The sequence below is a fragment of the Falco naumanni genome, chromosome W, assembly GCF_017639655.2.
Source record: "Falco naumanni isolate bFalNau1 chromosome W, bFalNau1.pat, whole genome shotgun sequence".
Classification (NCBI taxonomy): domain Eukaryota; kingdom Metazoa; phylum Chordata; class Aves; order Falconiformes; family Falconidae; genus Falco; species Falco naumanni.
In genome coordinates, this window is record NC_054079.1 from 28,263,988 (window position 1) to 28,284,216 (window position 20,229).

The window sequence follows — 20,229 nt, forward strand, 5'->3', positions numbered from 1 at the left end:
CAGGAACAAGAGGGACCTCAGAGCAAAAGTAAAAGGGAAACTTTTGCGTAGGAAAAAGAAAAAGGGGGAAGCTAAAAACTTCCTTTAGGTTGTCTTAAGAATTGGGGAATTCCTAGAATGTAACAACTGAAGTAGCGCTCTGTGTCTTGTTTGTTCTGTGTGTTGTCTTGTTATATGTTCAAAACTTGGAGTTATGAAATGTATGTTGAAAAATAATAATATTCTGGTAATTCGTGGCAAATAGCGGAAAACTTAACACTCTGCTTAAGACCAGGAAAAATGTGGGGTTTTTTTTTTGTTTGTTTGTTGTTTGTTTTTTGGCAATTGTCCATTGAAATGCATACTTTGTGAACTGTCAGTGTTCCTAAAAGTTGTACATATGTGCACGGTACCGTATAACATACTGCTTGTGTGACTGCGGGTTGCCCGGAGAGTGTGAATGGTGTGATTGAGATGCGCATTTTGATTTTCCGTGTATAGCTTAATTATTTTGACTGAGTGTGAGTGCAAGAGTGCTTGAGACACGCGTTTGAGTGCAAAACAAGTAAGGAGCTCTATCTGTGTTTCCGACCTTGGGTGGCTAAGGCGGCCGGAGAAAAACAAAGTAATTAAAATTGTAAAATGGGAAATGGAAGGAGTAAGCCCTGTGAAAAATCGCCCTTGGGTTGTATATTAAAACATTGGAGTGATATCGTAGGACATGGTGGTACCGAAAATAGAAGGAAATGGATTAAATATTGTAATCAGTGGTGGCTTTTGTATAAATTGGAGTGATGCGAAATGGCTTCAGGAAGGAGGAACGTTAGATTATAACACTCTCCTGCGATTAATGTTGTTTCTGAGGATAGAGGGAAAATGGGACGAAGTATCATATGCAGACATGTTCTTCGTTCTCCAGGACAAACCTGAGTGGCAAAAGGACTGTGGATTAGTACCCCCTCGGGATCCTATGGTACTAACACTAGAAAGAGTGCGGGATTAACATCACCTGATCTTTGACTGTGGCTCTAGAAAAGGATAGGAAAAACCCTGGGACCTGGACTGGAGGGATGTTCTTGTTGAAATTTTTGTGTTTAAAAGCTCAGGTTGCGGTTCCTTCTGTGGAGCAACCAGAATGAAACACGTTGTAAGATAAAACTTGTACTGATGTATGTAAAACCTGAGGCAGGTGTGTGTGGAGAATCAAAGACCTTGTGAAAGTGTTAAAGTATTGGGGTGAGTTTGTACAAACCCCCGTACCCCCTCGAAGGTGCGACTGAGTCATGCTGGACACATGGCAGGGTGTTTGCTGTTTGCCTGCGAAGGCTGATATGTAAGAACACAGACTTAAAGCAACAAGTAGCAGATTTGCATTCAGGGTAAGAAAGAGTTAAAACAGAAATGCTGCTGCAGAGGCAGGCCTGTGTAACCTGCAGAGCAGGAACAGCATCTCCTGCCCCGAATCCTCCTGATGGTGGGGAGGAGGGGGTTGCTGTTGCTGACAATTGAGCAGAAGGACCTGACAATGTCACCCCAATTGCTGCAGCATTTGCAGTACAACAGGACCCATAACTGCCCTTTAGGGCAGGGAATGGGTATGAGGTGGAATTTTAGTGAATACGAAACCAACTTATTTGTTGAACTTCAGTAAAAAAATAATTATTTGTTACAGTTGTGGGAGCTGCTGGCCACCAGGAAAACATCCTGAAACCTTTAAAGTACAAACTAAGAAAACAAACAAGAATGCCAAATTCCCCAAAGGCCCTTCTTGGTAGGGACTTATTAGAACAATTGGAGGCAACAATCAAATTTAAAAAAGGGGAAGTTACTCTGGAAGTAAATGATCACCAATACATACAGGTTATGAGCCTATCTTTGGCCAGTACTCCTATAAAAAGGGAAATTGATACCAGAATTATTGATCAGGTATATCCCGGAGTATGGGCAATTGACATACCGGGACGTGCCAAGAATGCATCACCTGCTATAGTAAAATTAAAGGAAGGACAGAGTGCGATAAGAATTAAAGAATACCCACTGAAAAGGGAAGATAGGGAAGGAATTCGTCCAAACATAGAGCGATTCATAGAATTAAAACTACTAAAAGAATGTGAGTCAGAATTTAACACACCTATCCTCCCAGTTAAAAAACCTGATGGGTCTTATAGGATAGTTCAAGATTTAAGGGCCATTAACAAAATAACAGAGGATCTGTATCCTGTAGTAGCTAACCCCTATACCTTACTAACCACCCTGACACCTGACCTAGCTTGGTTCACAGTTTTAGACTTAAAAGATGCCTTCTTTTGCCTCCCTCTCCACGAAGCCAGCCAAAGAATTTTTGCTTTTGAATGGGAAAATCCCAGAAGCGGTCAAAAGACCCAGCTCACATGGACGGTGTTGCCACAGGGGTTTAAAATAGCCCCACAATTTTTGGAAACCAATTAGCAAAGGATTTGGAGTTATGGGAACCACCGTCAGGAGAAGGGAAAGTGTTACAATATGTAGACGATCTTCTTATTGCAACCAGAACCGAAGAATCTTGTATTATTTGGACTGTGAGCCTGCTGAACTTTCTGGGACTACAAGGATATCGGGTTTCTAAGAAGAAGGCACAGGTGGTGTTACAACAAGTCACATACCTAGGGTACGAGATCAGTGCCGAACAACGGGTCCTAGGGAAGGCCCGAAAAGAAGCCATATGCCAAGCCCCCCGACCACGAACTGTAAAGGAACTGCAGACATTTCTGGGAATGACAGGATGGTGCAGGCTTTGGATATGTAATTATGGCTTGCTTGTTAAACCATTATATTCCCTGATAGCAGCTAATCAGAAGGATCTTCAGTGGGATGCTGAATCAGACAGAGCTTTCCATGAACTGAAGAAAGCCTTAATGTCGGCACCAGCACTAGGACTTCCTGATGTGAGTAAGCCATTTTTCCTATTTTCCCATGAGAAACAGGGAATGGCATTAGGAATACTGGCACAAGATTTGGGACCATACAGACGGGCAGTGGCGTACTTCTCTAAACAGCTGGATGCCACTGCAAAAGGGTGGCCTGGTTGCCTGAGAGCAGTAGCAGCTGTCATCCTAAACATCCAGGAGGCCCGGAAGTTTACCTTGGGCCAGAAAATGACTGTCTTAGTATCCCACACAGTGTCTGCAGTCCTTGAAACAAAAGGAGGGCATTGGCTCTCCCCACAGAGATTCCTAAAATACCAGGCCATAATGGTGGAACAAGATGATGTTGAGATCGTGACTACAAACATCGTCAATCCGGCCTCATTTCTTAATGGGAATGTTGGCGAATCAGTCGATCATGACTGTCTAGAAACAATCGAAGCCACTTATTCTAGTAGGACAGATCTCAAGGATGTTCCTATTAATGGAGCTGAACATTGGTTCACGGATGGGAGCAGCTATATGCTGAATGGAAAGCGACATTCTGGATATGCTGTTACAACCTCTGAAGAAGTGATAGAATCGGGGCCGCTACCAGCTGACACTTCGGCACAGGAGGCTGAAATCATAGCCCTTACTCGAGCTCTGGAGAGAGCTCGGGGAAAACCTATAAATATTTGGACTGATTCTAAATATGCCTTTGGAGTGGTACATGCTCATGGAGCAATATGGAAAGAAAGGGGACTGTTAAACTCCCAAGGAAAAATCATCAAACATGCGGAAGAAATTTTGAAACTCCTAAATGCGGTCCAGCTTCCTGAAAGGGTGGCAATTATGCACATCAAGGCACACCAGAAAGTGAGCACAGAATTAGAAAGAGGAAATGAACTGGCGGACAGGGAAGCAAAACAGGCAGCCAGAAAAGCAATCAAGGTAGAGGGTGTGCTAATACCCGATGGACAAATATCTCTAGAAGGTAAACCAGACTATACTAAAGAAGATCGCAAACTGATTTCTGACCTAGAGGGATCATATAATGAGGAAGGGTGGGCTGTAATCTCACATGGGAGAATAGTGATTCCTTCCTACATGGTATGGTCAGTAGTTTGGGAAGAACATAGAAAAAGGCACTGGGGGGCAGAAGCTCTATATAAGGATCTCACTAAAAACATAATAGCACGAAATTTGTATACTACTATTAGACAAGTAACCCAACAATGTGATCTTTGTCTCCAGACTAATCCTAAGATTACCAAGGGGCCAAAGTTGGGAAAAATTGGGAAAGGAAATGTTCCAGGGCAACATTGGCAGATTGATTTCTCGGAACTTCCTAAAAAAGGGGGGTATCGATATTTATAATTTGTACTAACAGATACCTTTTCAGGTTGGCCAGAAGCCTTCCCGTGCAGAACTGCTAAAGCCCGGGAAGTGAACAAAATACTGCTCCAAGAGATAATACCTAGGTTTGGAGTCCCAGCGGTAATGTCCTCGAATAGAGGACCACATTTTGTGTCCAGAATAGTGCAACAGATCAGCCACCATCTAGGAATAGATTGGCAATTACATACCTCATACTGACCACAATCAAGTGGCCAGGTGGAAAAGATGAATCATCTAATCAAACAACAGATTGTCAAGTTAGGTCAAGAAACAAATCTAACTTGGCCCCAGTCTTTGCCATTAGCTCTTACACGAATTCGAACTAGACCAAGAGCAAAAGAGGGGCTTAGCCCATTTGAAATTTTATATGGACGACCCTATGGGGTACAAAAGGGGACGTCTTCACAGATTGGTGAAGAAACAATGACTTCCTATATGGTGGCACTAAACAAACAATTAATAAGAATTGAGAAGCATGTGATGGGAACACGCAGTAGGGGTCTGGATGGACCTGTTCACGATATACGACCAGGGGACTATGTATACGTTAAGTGTTTTACAGATAAAACCCTGGAACCACAGTGGACCGGACCTTTTCAAGTCCTACTCACGACCTACACTGCAATCAAGGTTGAGGGACAGAATCCTTGGATTCACCATACCCGGATCAAGAAAGCCCCTGCAACTTCGTGGAAAGTAACCCCAGATAAAAAAGAACTGAAACTCAAATTTACTCGGACAAATAGGAACAATGTGGGTGGCAAGTAAGTGAACCTGAGCGGTTGTGGATCCACCATATGGGAAGGGCACCACAACAAACAATATAGAACAAAAGAGTCTGGGACTGAGCCAGTGGCCAGTCTTGCCCAACTTGTTATCACTAAGCCCCAACTCAAACAAAGATATTTTTGATCAAAACAGATTTTATATGTATATATGAGGAACGTTTAGATTCTTAAAATGATCAATAGTGGGTTTAAACCATTTGTGTTTTTTGTGCCCTCTCTCTTGCCTACAACCAAGAGCCTGATAACTGGCCTTGGAATCATGCCCAGAAAAAACACACTGGAATAATGGGAAAGGTGGACTCAAAGACGAAACTAGCTATGGTGTTTTTTTCTGAAAATGAGGTGTACCAAAGGAATCAATGGGATCGGGAGGATGTACACAAAGTCGACCGATTATGGGGAAAATTAGGAGATAGGATAAAAGTAGGGTGTCAAACATATAATGAAAAAGATAACACCAAGATTTCAGGAGACACCCTGATTAATGTCAGAAAGGTAGATAAGGAATTTACCCTTCTAAATACAGCCATGTGCTTTAATTCACGGGAATGTTGGCACAATTTTACCTTAACCAAGCCCATCTTTATAATATGCCTAGGAAAATATCCTTTTGAGCATAGAACATGGGCCAGCAAGATAGGCGACAAGTGGCAAACAGTAGATTTAGTATCTTGTATTATGCGAGAACAGCAGGGCTTCCTCTGTGAAAGCAATACTATAATGGCTCAGGATACTTGTTTAGATACAGATCAGAAAATATGTCATTTCGAGGCCAGACCAAATGCAAACTTGAAAACAGTAATTATATATGCAGGGAAGGGATGTGCGTGTTTGAGAACTAAGTGTAACACAATAACCGTAGATGGGGAGGTAAAGGAGACTGCACAATATTCAAATTATTGTATTTGTAATTTTACTACTATAACAGGATGCGAATTTAGTTACTCAGCCCCAGTAGTGTCTCATCAATTCTTAAAATCCAACTTTACCCTATCACAGATGATAATTCCTACCCCCATAGACTAAATATAAGTAGTATAAAAGATCTATTAAAACATGCAGATTTACAACGTATACTGGAAGAAACCAAAAAAAAGGGACACGAAACTCTTCTTATGATCTATCATGATGTAGAGGGGATCAAGAAAGTTTTAAAAAAGGTAGAACTGGATGGAAACCATAATTGGTGGAATACTCTCTTTGGCTGGTCACCTTCTGCAACAGGAATTCTTAACACTATGGTACACCCCATTGTGATCTTATTGATCAGTTGAGGAATTTCCTTAATACTAACCATTATGTTATATTTGTGGGTTTGGAGAATGTTTAAAAGGGTAACACTTATGTATGATGCTTTATATCATTCGGGAAGACTGCTTAAGTAAAAGAATTTACTTAGTTTGATAGAAAAGGGGGGATTGATATGGAGAAATAGTGTGAAATGGGGACAATGGACATCGATTGTGATTGTATATGTCTGCTCAAGGAATGTGGGTATGGTGACTAGTCATGGGTGCGGTGTCTGGTCACATAGGCACACAGCTCTGAGGAGACAACTACAGTTTTGAGGAGACGCCTGCCCTTCTTCCTCTAACAAAGGGGCTATTTAAAAAAGAATGAGAAAAGGATGAGAGATATTCCAATGCTATCTAGAGGGAGGGAGTGCTAAGTCTCCTTGCTGGAGAAGATCGGATGGTCACAAGAACATGACTCACCTACAAACCTGCAAGACCACCACATTCCAGGCAAAGGACTGATAGCAGGGTTTAGGTAACGAATATGTATAGGCGTTAATTGAATATTCATTTGTTTCATTGTATAAATGTGGGATGGTTCGTCACTTCGGGTATGCACGCTTGTGGAGGAGCGATCCCCCGTGCATCTGCGCGCAATAAACATACCTACTTTATAACTTTCGAGTTATAGAGTCTAATTCCGCACGTCAAGGGTAAATTGAGAGATGTGTTTTTCTGCCCTCATACCCCTGCCACATTACACAGGCTGATTTCTATTTTTTCCAGGTAAGTAAATAAACGAGCTAAGTACACATACTGTCAGTAAATGACAGCTGTTGTGACTTTCTTTGCTTTAAGTATCTGCTTGAATTATACACATTTTTAGTGGAAAAAGTGCAGTTTAGATTCAAAAGTATAGTTAATACAAAGAAAAATTGAAAAGACACATTTACTTTAATGGGTCTTCTTGAGTGTAAATTCACCTTATTTTTGTGTATCGATCAGATGCTATTAGTAACAAATGCAATGTTTCTCTTAACTACATTTTCAAATGAAGGATTATTCTGAGATAGAAGTAAATGCACTTTTAAAATGTTCTATGGAATTTTTACTTGAGAATTATTTAAGCAACTCTGAACGTGGTTTTACTCAATACATTTTAAATACAAGGGTCATTACATTGTTCGACAAAACACATTCATGATACAGCAATCACAAAGACCTTGGAATCACACTACTGTGGTGTCACAGGCCAAACCATCCAGTCAGACAATATACACCAGTGTTAATGCTTTAAATTACAAAAGAAAGTAATTGCCTAGACCAATCACCATCCCTTCCCTCATTCACTCTGCAATTCACTTGCTTAAGACTGTTGTTCCTAGCAAAGGGTGGTGAGGGGGGCACAGAATACTTATTTTTTTAAACTTCGTCTACATGTGCTGTTCAAAGTGTGAGTAGAGACTATGAACAGCACAGCAGTGGACTGCTCTTGCATAGTTCACCATGTCCTTGACGCAGCTTGCTTCTCCCACTCCTCTCCCCAGGACAGCTCTGCCTTCACAAGGAGCTGGACTTTTTGGATTGCTTGATCATGCTGGGGTGAAACTCAGTGTGGCGCCGGGCATGCTTTGTCAGGTGGTCACTCCGCATGAACCGCTTCTCACAGAGGGGGCACTGAAACTGTTTTTCGCCTGTGTGGGTTCTGTAGTGCCGGGTGAGCTCATCAGAGCGAGAGAACTTTTTAAGGCAGCTGGGCCATGTGCAAGGGAATGGTCGCTCACCTGCAGGGAGGAAAGGTTGACAAGAAATTTAGGGGAGGGATAAAACCACCAGCACGTACAAACTTTTTGTTTCTTGTTATGGTGTCAGTGTCTGCAGAGCTGCTGATCACTTCATCAGGTTTCAGTCTCGCCTCTAGCAGAAGCCAAAAACCCCTCCAACTGCATGAAACTTGCACTCTAGTGCAGAACCTAACATGATTTTAAATGCTGTCATAACAACTGATGAGCTCTGTCTATTACTGTACATTTTTTATGTTGTGCTCGCTACAGACTTTTGAGAAAGGAACACCACTATTATTCCTCTAACACTACCATTCTGCTGAATAAAATCTGTTACCATTAGAAAAGAAGCAAAAAAAAAAATCTCACCTAGGACAAATAATGGCAGTCCGGGATGAATTGAGTGGGAAGGGGATTGGAAGAGCTGTGCAACCCCAGGGCTACAAATATATACAGCAAAATTGCTGTGGCTGTAGAGAGAAGGCCTATATTCCCCTTCTTTTCCTTTCCCTTTCTCCCAGAAATCCAAGCTGCTCCATAAAATAAAGGACTCCCCTCAATCTCTTAGATGGCTGATTTGAGGGCAAGAAAATGATCTGATTATTCACAGCTCTATCAATACAAATGTTTTCTATGATGGTAAAGAACAAAACCAAACACCTTAACCTAAAATACACTGCACCTTTGTTTAAAAAACAAGGATGTGAGGAGTGAACAGTACTCACAATAATTTCCCTAACTTCCCAAATCCCTGCAGTTCACCTTTGCAGGTTGCATGGGCTTTGCATACAGTCACAGACTCAATTCTTCCTGATTTGCAAAGCTGACTGTGGTAGGTTGACCTTAGCTGGCTGCCAAACCCCCACCCAGTCACTCTCTTGCTCTCCCTCCTCAATAGGACAGGGAGAGAAAAAAAGATGGACAAGCTCATGGGTTGAGATAAAGGTAGTTTAATGAGAAAAGCAAAGGCAAAAAGAGGCAGATGCCTCCCATCAGCAGGCAGATGTCCAGCCACTTCCTGGGAAGTAGGGCCTCAGTACATGTAGCAGTTGCTTCAGAAGACAAATGCCTTAACCATGAATGCCCCCCTCTTCCTTTCCCTCAGATTTTATTGCTGAGAATGATGTTATATGGTATGGAATACCCCTTTGGTCAGTTTAGGTCAGCTGTCCTGGCAATGTCCCCTCCCAACCTCTTGCCTACCCCTAGCATACTGGCCTTTGGAGGGTGGTTTGGAGAGACAGCCTTGATGCTGTGCCAGCACTGCTCAGCAGTAGCCAAAACACTGGCATGTTATCAACATGGTTCTAGCCACAAATGCAAAGCACAGTACTATATGGGCTGCTATGAGGGCAGTTAACTACATTCCAGCCAAACCCAGTACAATCTCCACCCCTTATTCCATACCATTTGCGTTATGGTCAGGTCAGTACACTGACTCAGTTATATGACACACAAGGAAATGAAAACTTTTAAGTTTGCATAAAAGTTTTCAGTCACCAATATCACATGCCAGTACATTTTGATGCCTTAATTCTCTTTCTTAAGAGTCTCCTGAAGGGAATATAAATAACAGCTATGTGACATTATAGCCAACCATGAAATATAAAAAGCTATCCCAGGAGTGTTTCCAACTTGGAAGAGTTGGAAAGAAATTTAAAAACTCCAGTATTTCTTGATACTGTGAAGCTTGATACAATACACAAGCTCACTTTACATTTACAGATCACCAAAAAAGGAGTCATTTACAAGCAAACGTGCCTTGGAATAACTCCTCAGACACAGCAGCAGAGATGAAAGACCAGGCTAAAGAGTTGAGGAATTAATAGCCCAGAAGCCAGGATGACAACCAGTAATGAAAAGCATTTCAAAGCTTTAGAGAGAAGAATGGGGGCAGAGGAGTGGGGGGAAGACGACTGATGGCATCCAGATGTGATGTCAAGGAGAAAGATGGTAGACTAAATAAGCTGATATTTAGCCACACAATGGACCCTTAAAGCCTTAGTGAAATTCTCATAAGTAATGTAGTAATTTTAATGGTTTAGGCTTCTAATTATATGGTATTCCTTGACAGGCAGACTATCCCAAAATGACCAGCATTTGGTAGTTTTAGCTAGATGAGTAAAAGTTTGCATATTAAGGCAGCCTCTTAGGCTAGCCACAGCATAGCCTGCTTCATGTGTAATTCCTTTCCTCATCTCACAGCAAGACTGGCTCTTGGTCAAGAAAGAAGGAAGCAGAAATAGCAAAATGCCAATTTAGCCTGGTATATTAACCCAGAGCAGGGTGGAAACACCACTGCAAGCCATTCTGACCTGTGGGTTATTTTTTACAGATTTCTTGTTTTCCTGCTGTATGTTTTTAAATGTGGTTGGAAGCCTTTTGGAATAAGCACTGTCTGTATAGAAGAAATTAAAACTGTGTATTTGCTCATATACACATGAAGGCCATGATCACAGATACAACCCAGGACAACACTGGGAGGTGTGCACAACCACACAGAGCACTTGTGTGATGGCACTATGCTAACTGGTCTCTTCTGGCTTTGCTCTGCTTCATGTCTGCACATGACATTTGAGTCAAGTATTTCACTTGTACTGCTCTTCTACCATCTCATGGTTTCTGTCACAACTTCTTGAAGCAGGCATCAGTGGGAGGTGTAGAAAAGCTTTCTAGATCCCCTAGAGAGTATGGGAGAAGTACATGTGTGGAGGCATCTTGTATATGGCTCTATATCAGGTACCTACACTCCAGAGCAGCAGAAAAAGGGGAAAGGGAGAAAGAAAAAAGAAGGGAAGGAAAAAAAAAAGAAGAAAGAAAGCATATTCCCACAGCTTCAACACACAGATTCAACTCTCTGTGGTTCAAATAGGAGAATCTAGCATACATTCTTGACTTTGTCTTCCAAGATCCTTCTGAAACTCTGTGGCTGCTTGAACTCGAACTTTCCAAAGAAATCTTGGTATCCTGAAAAGATCTTATCCTGATCTACAATCCTTGACTTAGACATAACCACAATAAGCATTTTTTCCTTTCTTCTTCCTGTGAACCCACTCAGCCACCACTCCTGTTTCTGTGTCTCACAAAGTATCACAGGTTCTGTAGATGGATGAGTACAAAAAACATGGTCCAGCTTATTGCAGAAAAAAAATGATGGACAGGCTTTCTTCCTTGCCTCAGAATAGCTATTATTTCAGGTCTCTCTTACTTTTGTCTTGCATTGTCCTTGTTTCACACACACACTCTGAATGAGCAGTTTTCTGTGGGACATGTGGACACTCATTCAAAATCCAAGAAATTCTGATGAAGATGAATCTCACAGGCATCTGTACACCCACTTCTGAGCAGTGGACTGGAAGCATTTCAAGCAGCCTTTTTCCTCTTCTGAGAGAGTCCAAAATTGGATCATTAAAACATGGCAACTAAAGCTACAGGTGCTGGTGAGAAACAGCACAGAGCAAGATCAGCAGTGAGGGTGGTATGTACTATTTGTATAAAACAAGGACTTCTAGAACATTTAAACCTCAACCAGCTAGTCTTTCAATGGATTTAACAGACACCTAATCAATGTCAAGTGATTACAGGATAGGCAACAGATGGATAATTTGCATCAATAAGTTTATTCCGCCAGCACTCAGGACTTAACACCACAGGTTGATTAAGGTGTTAAAAATGCCACTTTCAGCAAGTAGACTGCTCTGACATCCTCAAAACTACCACTCAACAGCTGCTTACATGTGCAGGTGCTTAAGTTTCTTTAAAAAAAGAAAATAATAACAAAACAAAAAAAAAACACCACCAAACCCAGATGCAAAACCACCCACTAAAGCCCGGCTCTACTGAGCTGTAGAGAGTCCTAGCTCATGCCTGAATCCATGAGACTCAATCTTGTTGTTAACCCATCTGATACTGTCAGATGTAAGAAACATCCTTCTAGGTTCTCTACTGGATTACATCCCTCCCTGTATGCCTTAGAAAAGGTTTTATTTGGGGGATTGTGCTCCTTTATGTCTACCAGTCAGGGAAGCTATCTGGGAGATGAAAGACCTCACCTGAGAGTTAAATTCACACTTTTCATAGCTGAGAAGAATATCCTTAGCAATAGACTCTTGGGTACTCTGGGGCAAATCTCTACCTCTTCTTTTCCATCTTTTCTCCATTTGAACTTCCTCCATTTTTCAGTAATATTTAAATATTAACTGAGCGATGGAGAAAGACCAACTCATAGCATGGTGCTTAGGGCACTTATCTGGTATTGAGAAGCACTGGGTTTAGGTTCCTGTTCCATCTAAATAATTAAATGCTTGTTAAAGAGGAACAGCTTCAAAAGGGTAAGGAGCATAAACTTTCTCCAGAGGGGTCTCTTTCCAAACTCCACAGAGCAGAGACTTGAAAACTGGTCTTTCAGCTACTGATGGCATTTTCTAATTACCGAGATACTGGGTATAATAGTGTTATGGAACTTGTCCCCTCCCTCCTCTCTAGCACAAAGAGGAATGACTTGGCATACATACTTTGCTTCAGAAGAAGGTTCATGGCTAGGCATCCTGAGCAAAGATAGGACCATCCTTCTCTCCAGCCTGGAGCCAGGCACTGAACTACTGACATGCTAACACAGGCAGCCCTATGCACAGCTGGGGCTCCCTCTTTAAGGTTCTTGGCTCTCCTTATGCATTTGGATTGCAAAGAAATACCTTTCTTCAGATTTCACTTGGTGACCTGGCTCTGCAGAGATCAATGTTGCAAGCATCTGTGGGGCTAGCTGAAAGTAACCACAGTGAACATGCCTGTAGGGCCTCTACCACAACCAGGTGGACAATGGCTAAGTTCAGCTTGCTTAAAGCAAGCATTGTCCTCACTGCAGTGTACTCTTCTCTTCCCTGAAGATATGTGTGAAGGAGGTTAAGTGGTGGTTATCTTATCAAGTTGCTCACATACAGACAAGCCTAACGCTTGTGGCCAGAAACATGTATGATGAAATTGAGGTACATTACTGGTCTCGATTTTATGTGTATTCAGAAAGATAATATAATTTTTATTATTTTAATATTAATTCATTAGTCAATATTTCAACAGACTCTTCCTTCAAGTTTAAGGTATTAATAGAATTTCATAGTGTCTTTGAACCATCAGGTTTAGAGAATTACTAGTAAGATACAGACCTTTAACCTCTGAAGTCTTTGGTCTTCTAACTTTATTTGCTCTTTCATGTCTCATTTTCTGTTAGCTGACCAAATATGGTCCAGTGAATTTTTAGATTCTCAATATTACACAGCACAAATCAGTATTCAGAGCTTTCCACCTTGCTTTGTTAGCATCCATGAGTAAAAAGTCATGTTGGTACAAGCAAGATCATAGGTGTGAACCAAAGTTGTAAAGTCATTGTCCAAGATTAAGAGATTAAGGTTAAATATTAAAACTTTAAGACCAGGAAGTTTTTAATTGATAGCTGTGTACCTACTTCAACTAAAGGCTACAAAACAACAAGAAACCAAATTGATGGCCTGATTAAGAAGTGGAAGCTAGATGGAAGGGATTCAAAGATCTAAGATGAGATAAATTATTTTTTTTAACAAAATGGTACTGAGGAGGGAGCATTAACACTCCACAATATATAGTTATGAATAACTGGAGGCTAAACCAAATCCCACTGTTGCTACGGAACTGTTCTGCAATTTATAAAAAATAATTAGCATTAGCAGCATCATTTAGTATTTCAGTTGGTTACTATTAACTGTTCATATTAGAAAGCTCTCAAAGTTTATTTACTGCTGCATTTTTGTAATGTTTTTAATCACACAAAACTACAGTGAAGGTACATTAGTGTGTCCAAGTTAAGCATTTAATACTTGGAGTTATGTGCCACCCACAAGTGAGTGGCCTTTGTAAGCCTCACACCACTTCAGAAGATACTTAGAACTATATTGCATACAGCAAGCAGTGTGAGTTGTACAGTATATTAATATTAATGTTAACACCCAAAATGCTATCCCAGTTGATGTCTCTTTTGGTCCCCATATCAGGGTGGGTATCTCAGCACTAAGTGGAAGTGATACTAATATATTTCCTTTGTCACTTATGAGCCACAATTTTGCAAGGCATCAGTTACCTTCAGCCTCCAAAAGAGGATTTGAGCTGAAACCTTTGAGTTGATAATACAGTATCTTTAGGGTAGGTATTGAGGTTATTTAAGGTCACCAATGAACATCATCTTTCCTTGCTTATGGAGACTCCACCTAAACACAGAGTCCATCCAGTAATCCTCCTTCTCCTGACCTCTTGAGCCAAGCACATAACAGATCTCTTAATAGGGCACAGGTAGATAACCAACTCCAGGTCTTTTCCTTTGCAATACAAATATAGCTAGATGAACAGGCAAGTCAGAGCAACAGAAGTTTAGCCAGTATTCAGATTTGACCATGCCCTACTCAGACTGCACTAAATACTAAAGCAGTAACTTGCAACACATTCCCTCAGTGATAAATTCATTTTTTACTTCACCACTTACTATCATTGCCAATATACAAAAACCAGAAAAGAAGTAATTTACAAAAGAGATATAAAACACATTGTAGTGTGTTTCCTTTGATCCATGCCTTTCCTTACTCATGCATAGCCCTTTAATCTAGAGAAATTAAAGTCTACAATTACTATGATCTTAATTGTTAGGCAGAAGCAGAGGAAATAAGAGTTGCTGCAGCAGAGGGTTTTTTTAATCACCAAGTTTCCATTTTGCCACGCCCTCTAAACCACTTGGGAGTACATGGGTATTAAAGGACACTGTTATGAATGAAGCCCTTGTGAAAAATATCATCTCAGCTGAGATAGGTTATGATAACAGGAACAGCTGAGCAGAGAAGAATCCAATCCCATATGGACAGTGGCTAAATCTTCTAGGGAGTATAAGTTAACATGCTCGTATCATTTGCAAAGTAATCTAAGTCCCTGAAGAAAGTCTCTTCAATGGGGAGTCTGTGGGGCTGACACAGGTTTTTAAGTCACATACTTTTGGAATTTTCCCCTTAAGTTCATTTGGTCCTTCACCTGACTGAGGGGGTCTACCAACAAAAGCCAAAAGGTATAATTTATCACCATGCAAGGGAGACATGGCCTCCCCTTTGCAAGGAGCTATGCCAAGATTTAACAGTTCACATAGCCCAGAACCGAGACAGAGTATGGTGCCAACATACAACACAACTTCAATACTCAAGCCATTGCTAGGATCTTGAACCATCCAGTTTCCCTGGCACAAAGCAAAGCTTAAAGATACTAAGAACTATCAAAACACAGGCTTCAAAACTGATGAATTAAACCTGGCTTCAAAAAGGTAAAAACAGTAGTTGAGCATTACCAAATACACATCCTTTCAATGAACAGCAGGAGAGCTTTTTTTTTTACCCCAGGCCACTGATTTATTTTAGAAAATGGGCCAAAAATCTTTACTACTGCAAGTGAGCAAAATGCCATTAGTGTCTCTGAAACTTGCTCATTTATATGAGTAGAGGGTTTGCCTCTGTGTTCTTTCAGAGCTTAATACTCTGAAAAGTAGCAAGGATTTCCTTACATTCAGAACATGCTCAGCATCTTCATATAAAGCTGCTCTGCCACAGCCAATCTTATAGTAAAAATCTGCATTGGGTTTACATGGCAAGGTTTTGGGAGGGGGAGGGGGGCTGCAAGGGTAGCCTATATAAGAAGAGATCAGGGGTTACCCCTGTGCCAGACAGGTGGTTTCAGCCAGCTCCATAATGGATCCACTACTGGCCAAACCTGAGCTAATTAGCAATGTTGGTAGCGCCTCTGTGATAACATATTTAAGAAAGTGTAAAAAAAAAAAAATGCTATGCAGCAGCTGCGAGAAAGAAGAGTGAGAAAATATGTGTGAGAGAAAACCCTAGAGATACCAAGGTCAGTGAAGAAGGAGGGGAAGGAGGTACTCTAGGCATCTGAGCAAAGATTCCCCTGCAGCCTGTGGAGAAGAGCATAGTGAGGCAGGTTGTCCCCCTACAGCCCATAGAAAGAGACATGCTGAATCAGGTGAATATGCCCTGAAGGAAGCTGCAGCATGTGGAGAGCCCACAGTGGAGCAGGCTCTTGGAGGAAACTGCAGCCTGTGGTAAGGAGCCCATGCTAGAGCAGTCTGTTCCTGATGGACTCTACCCCACAGAAAGGACCTGTGCTGGAACAGTTCTTGAAGGACTGTATCCTGTGGGAGGGACCCCACGCTAGAGCAGGGGAACAGTGTAAGGAGGAAAGTGCAGCAGAGACAAAGTGTTACAAACTGACCACAACCTCTATTTCCCATCCCCCCTATGACACTTGGGGTTGGTGGGGAGGAGGTAGAGAAGTCAGGAATGAAGGAGTGAAGGTGAACCTGGGAAGAAGTGGGTGGTAGTGCTTGAGGTTGGGTTTTATTTATTTTAAAAGTTTTGGGTTTTGTTTCCTCACTGTGCTACTCTATTTTTAATTGGCAATAAATTCATCTTCCCCAAGTAGAGTCTGGTTTGCCCATGACTGAAATTGGTAAGCAATCTCCTTATCTAGATCCATGAGCTTTTCCACCTTATTTTCTTCCCCTGTCCTGTTGAGGAGAGGGAGTGAGAGAGCAACTAGGTGGAAATCTGGCAGCCAGCCAAGGTTAAGCTATCACAGCATCTATAATGAAGGTGATTGTCACATAACTAAGAAACTTACGTGCTGTAGTGCTGGATCAGAAAGTCTGATTCAGGAAGCTCATAAATAAAAGCAACACAGCAATTTTGGAATATCAGTCACCAAAAAGTTCTCTTCAAACTGATCCATTTGCCTAAAGTGTATTCCACTTTCCAAAGGTTGCTACCTTTTAAAAAACCAAGATTTTCCACAAGACTTGCTCTTCTGCTCCCTGCTTTTTTCTTGGGCTTTCCTCCATTTATTGCCAGACCTTTCACACCAGGACTATTGGAGGAGCTGAGCTGGGCTCTCTACTGAGGATTCAGGAAGCCCACGGGTGTGCGGGGAGACAAGCCCTGCCCCACTACCGCAGCCCTGCCTGGGGCAGTTGGCCCCTGGCTTGACAGACACTGAACCTGACTAGGCCACAGTATTTTAAACAACCCTGAGGGCTCTTGGCCAGATTTATGGTGCTACTGATGTAGGGCTCATACAGGACCCCCCCCACCCGAAGTGTGAGAGAGGAAATAAGTGATATTGCAGCAAACAATCCCTACAGGGTTCATATAAGGACAAGCAGCTTCCTCGAGACACCCGCCCCTGCCCCGCACGCTCACAGCTTGCCTGTGTGCACTTGGTAGTGGGCTTTCAAGTGTGAGGACTTTCCGTAGACCTTGCCGCAGCCGCTGTACGGGCACTTGTGCCGCTTCTCAGCCACCAGCTTCCCCTTGGGGGGCATGGTGCTGTGCAGGTAGGGGGGCTGCCCCAGTGCCAAGTTGCGTGCTGGGCTCGATCCTGGCTCTGCGGTCAAGTCACTGTCAGAGCCCACATCCTCATCCAGGCTTTCCAAATTGCTGCTGCAGATGGAGGGGACAGGCAGGGGACAGTACTTGTTCAGCTCCAGGAGGCTCTTGGCAATGGTCACCAAGGTGCAGTAGTTCTTCCAAGCGTCACAGGAGTCACACAGCTCCTTTCCCACCTGCTCCTCACCTGGCACTTTCAGCCGTGCTGTCTCAGGCACAGCAGAGCGGTTGGAGATGGACACCAGGCACTGGGCAGCCACGAAGTCCATGTAGGCAACAGCTGACATGGTACAGGAGTAGTCCCACCGCCGCCATCCAAAGTCCTACTCCCGCTGCCAGCTGCACTTCACCAAGTCCCCGAGTGGTGTGGGGCACCTCAATACATTCCCTTGGGGCCTGCCACACTGTCGCACCAGGTGCTGCAACCCATGGTCCACCAACTCCTGGAGGGTATTGGGCAGTGTGCTGCTGGGATGAGGTTCAGAGACACAGCTGTCAGTGCCAACTTTGAGTAGTTCACTGGGGGATATTTAATAAAAGAAAACATGAGGGGGAAAAAAATTTTCAAATTGCCTTTAGGGCTTGTTTTTCACTCTCCCAAGGCAATATTCAGCACATGGAAGGCAGTGCTGAGGAACAGTACTTCATAGCTCTCACGGTCGGCCTGGGTCTGGCGACAGTGGCAGATGCAGAGGCACAGACCCTAGTAGAGAAGAAAATGCTGGCTGCCACGAGCACTCCTGCTTAGGAACTGCCGCACCAAATCCCATTACATTAGGCTCGGAGCCCCCCCATTCGCCAACAGACAGCACAAGTTAACTCTGTTTACCTTCTTGCCTCTTTCACTCAGATGAGCCTTTTTGCATGGAGGGTGCGCCCACCAATTCTTATGCTCTCTCCCTAGACCTCGTGCAACTCTGGGTGCTTTGTGTACCCGTTTAAAAGGGCGATGATGCGAGGGGAGAGAGAGAACGGGCATTTACGTCTTCCTCGCGGCTCCCTGGTCGCAGCCTCTTCGAGGCTCGATTCGCACCACCGACTCCGTGCCCTCCTATGTGTGAGGTGTGTAGTCCTGCTGGCAGGCTGCGGGGGACCGCCAGGGCGGCCAGCGTAGCCGGTGCCGCGTGGCATGGAGAGGGTTAAGTGTCTTGCTAGAAATCCTACAGTCCCAGCAACCAGCCGGCTAATGAAAAGTGAGCCAGCTGATGTCACTAGCAAGGGCTCAACTAATCAGAGCGAGGTTCTGAAGGGTGCCCAATACTTGTAAACCCGGTGGGCTGAAACGGTTCACCCAGGTAGGTGCTCCAAGACCTCCAGCTGACTCTTCTGTAAAACTAACAGGCCTTCTTTCCACCCAGTACAAGAAAGCATAAGTTTAGGGTAATGTAAAGTTACTTAACAAGTAACTTTTGTATGCATTCATATGTGTGTTTGTAGTTGACTTCCTGACTTTCCATCTAGAGGAATCTCATTGAATCTCATTTCTCCCTGCCAGGAAAAAAGCAGCCATACCATAGGCAGCTCTATATATCCTCGAGGAAAGGGTCAGCACAAGTTTTCTGAATTAACCTGCTGCTGCACACACATTCCCTCACAGAGAGCTGCAAGAGACTGCTCAGGTCACTGTGCAGTGGATATGAAGTAAAAACAGGTCCACAGTGCACAGGCCATTCCCTGGTACCCTTTGACATACCTAAATCTTATGTAAAGGATCAAAAGTTATGCTAATCATCAATGGGAAAGAGGAGGAGGACTTCAGTCTATTGCCAATATAGTAGGGTTGGGCAGAGTGGACTATTTCTGTTACAGAGGAGGTAAGAAACTAAACCTCAATAGTCTACATAAGTCTGTTTTGGGAAAAGTTTCTTCCTGAACAAATTGTTGGTAACTGGTTCAACCCAAAATGCATGGGGAAAACTACAAATCAGATATCTGAGGAATATTTTAATGCATTTTTGCACCCTATCTTACATCCTTTTTCTAGTCTTATGCTTCGCAGGAATAAAAGAAACTTCCCTCCCATCAATGCCATTTCATATATCTCCCTTTCAAAATCCCCAAGCCCAAGAAGTCAAATTTTGCAACAATGAAGAAAAAAGGTATTTCCTGGGCCCTGCAAACAATCAGGGGAAAAATAGTAAAATAAATAAATAAATATGTAGGACTTTAATATAGGTTCAGTTCAAGAAACAGGAATCCTTTTCCTTTCAAAGCTCTTTAAAGAAATTCAAACACTTGGTAACATGACTTATTTCAGAGAAGTGTAAGAAAGCTAGTGGCAAAATAGTATGCCTTAGCATATACACCAAGGTATATGCTTATTTGTAATACCTATTTTGAAGGTCAGAGCATCATCCATTGAAATATGAACCAAGAGCACTCCTTGACACCAAGAACTCAGCAGTCATTGTCCAGTCTCAATCAGTCTAGTCATGCATTCATCTTCATCTTGGTTTTTATAGTTGTGAAAATGCTTGAGTGTCTTGAGGGGATCTGAACAACTTGACAGATAAAACAAATCAAGGGTTGTTTACTGGGATTTTCAGGACTTGGACATTAAACTAGTAATTTCTGTCTGTTTGTGAGACTCTGCATGCTATTAAAGTTATCACCTGCCTTTGCTACTGTGTGATGAGCAGCCAAACTTCCACCCAGCTACTCCCTCCTCCTCCTCAACAGCACAGGGAGAGAAAATAGGATGAAAA

At 42.6% G+C, this 20,229-nt stretch overlaps 1 protein-coding gene across 1 annotated transcript; it reads right to left on the bottom strand.

Annotated features, from left to right (window-relative positions):
- Positions 1-7,845: 7,845 nt before the first annotated feature.
- Positions 7,846-17,811, bottom strand: LOC121080401 (Krueppel-like factor 9). Its single transcript, XM_040578422.1, has 2 exons — positions 17,346-17,811; positions 7,846-8,069 (listed from the first exon to the last, which is right to left on the bottom strand). The coding sequence occupies exons 1-2, from the start codon at positions 17,809-17,811 to the stop codon at positions 7,846-7,848; spliced, it is 690 nt and encodes a 229-aa protein (XP_040434356.1).
- Between the last annotated feature and the right edge of the window lie 2,418 nt (positions 17,812-20,229).

Coding starts and splice junctions, on each gene's coding strand:
- LOC121080401 (XM_040578422.1), bottom strand. CDS start 17,811: ATGTCAGCTGTTGCCTACATGGACTTCGTGGCTGCCCAGTGCCTGGTG. Junction 8,070..17,345: donor CCACTACCAAGTGCACACAG/GCAAGCTGTGAG, acceptor TCCTCCCTGCAG/GTGAGCGACCATTCCCTTGC.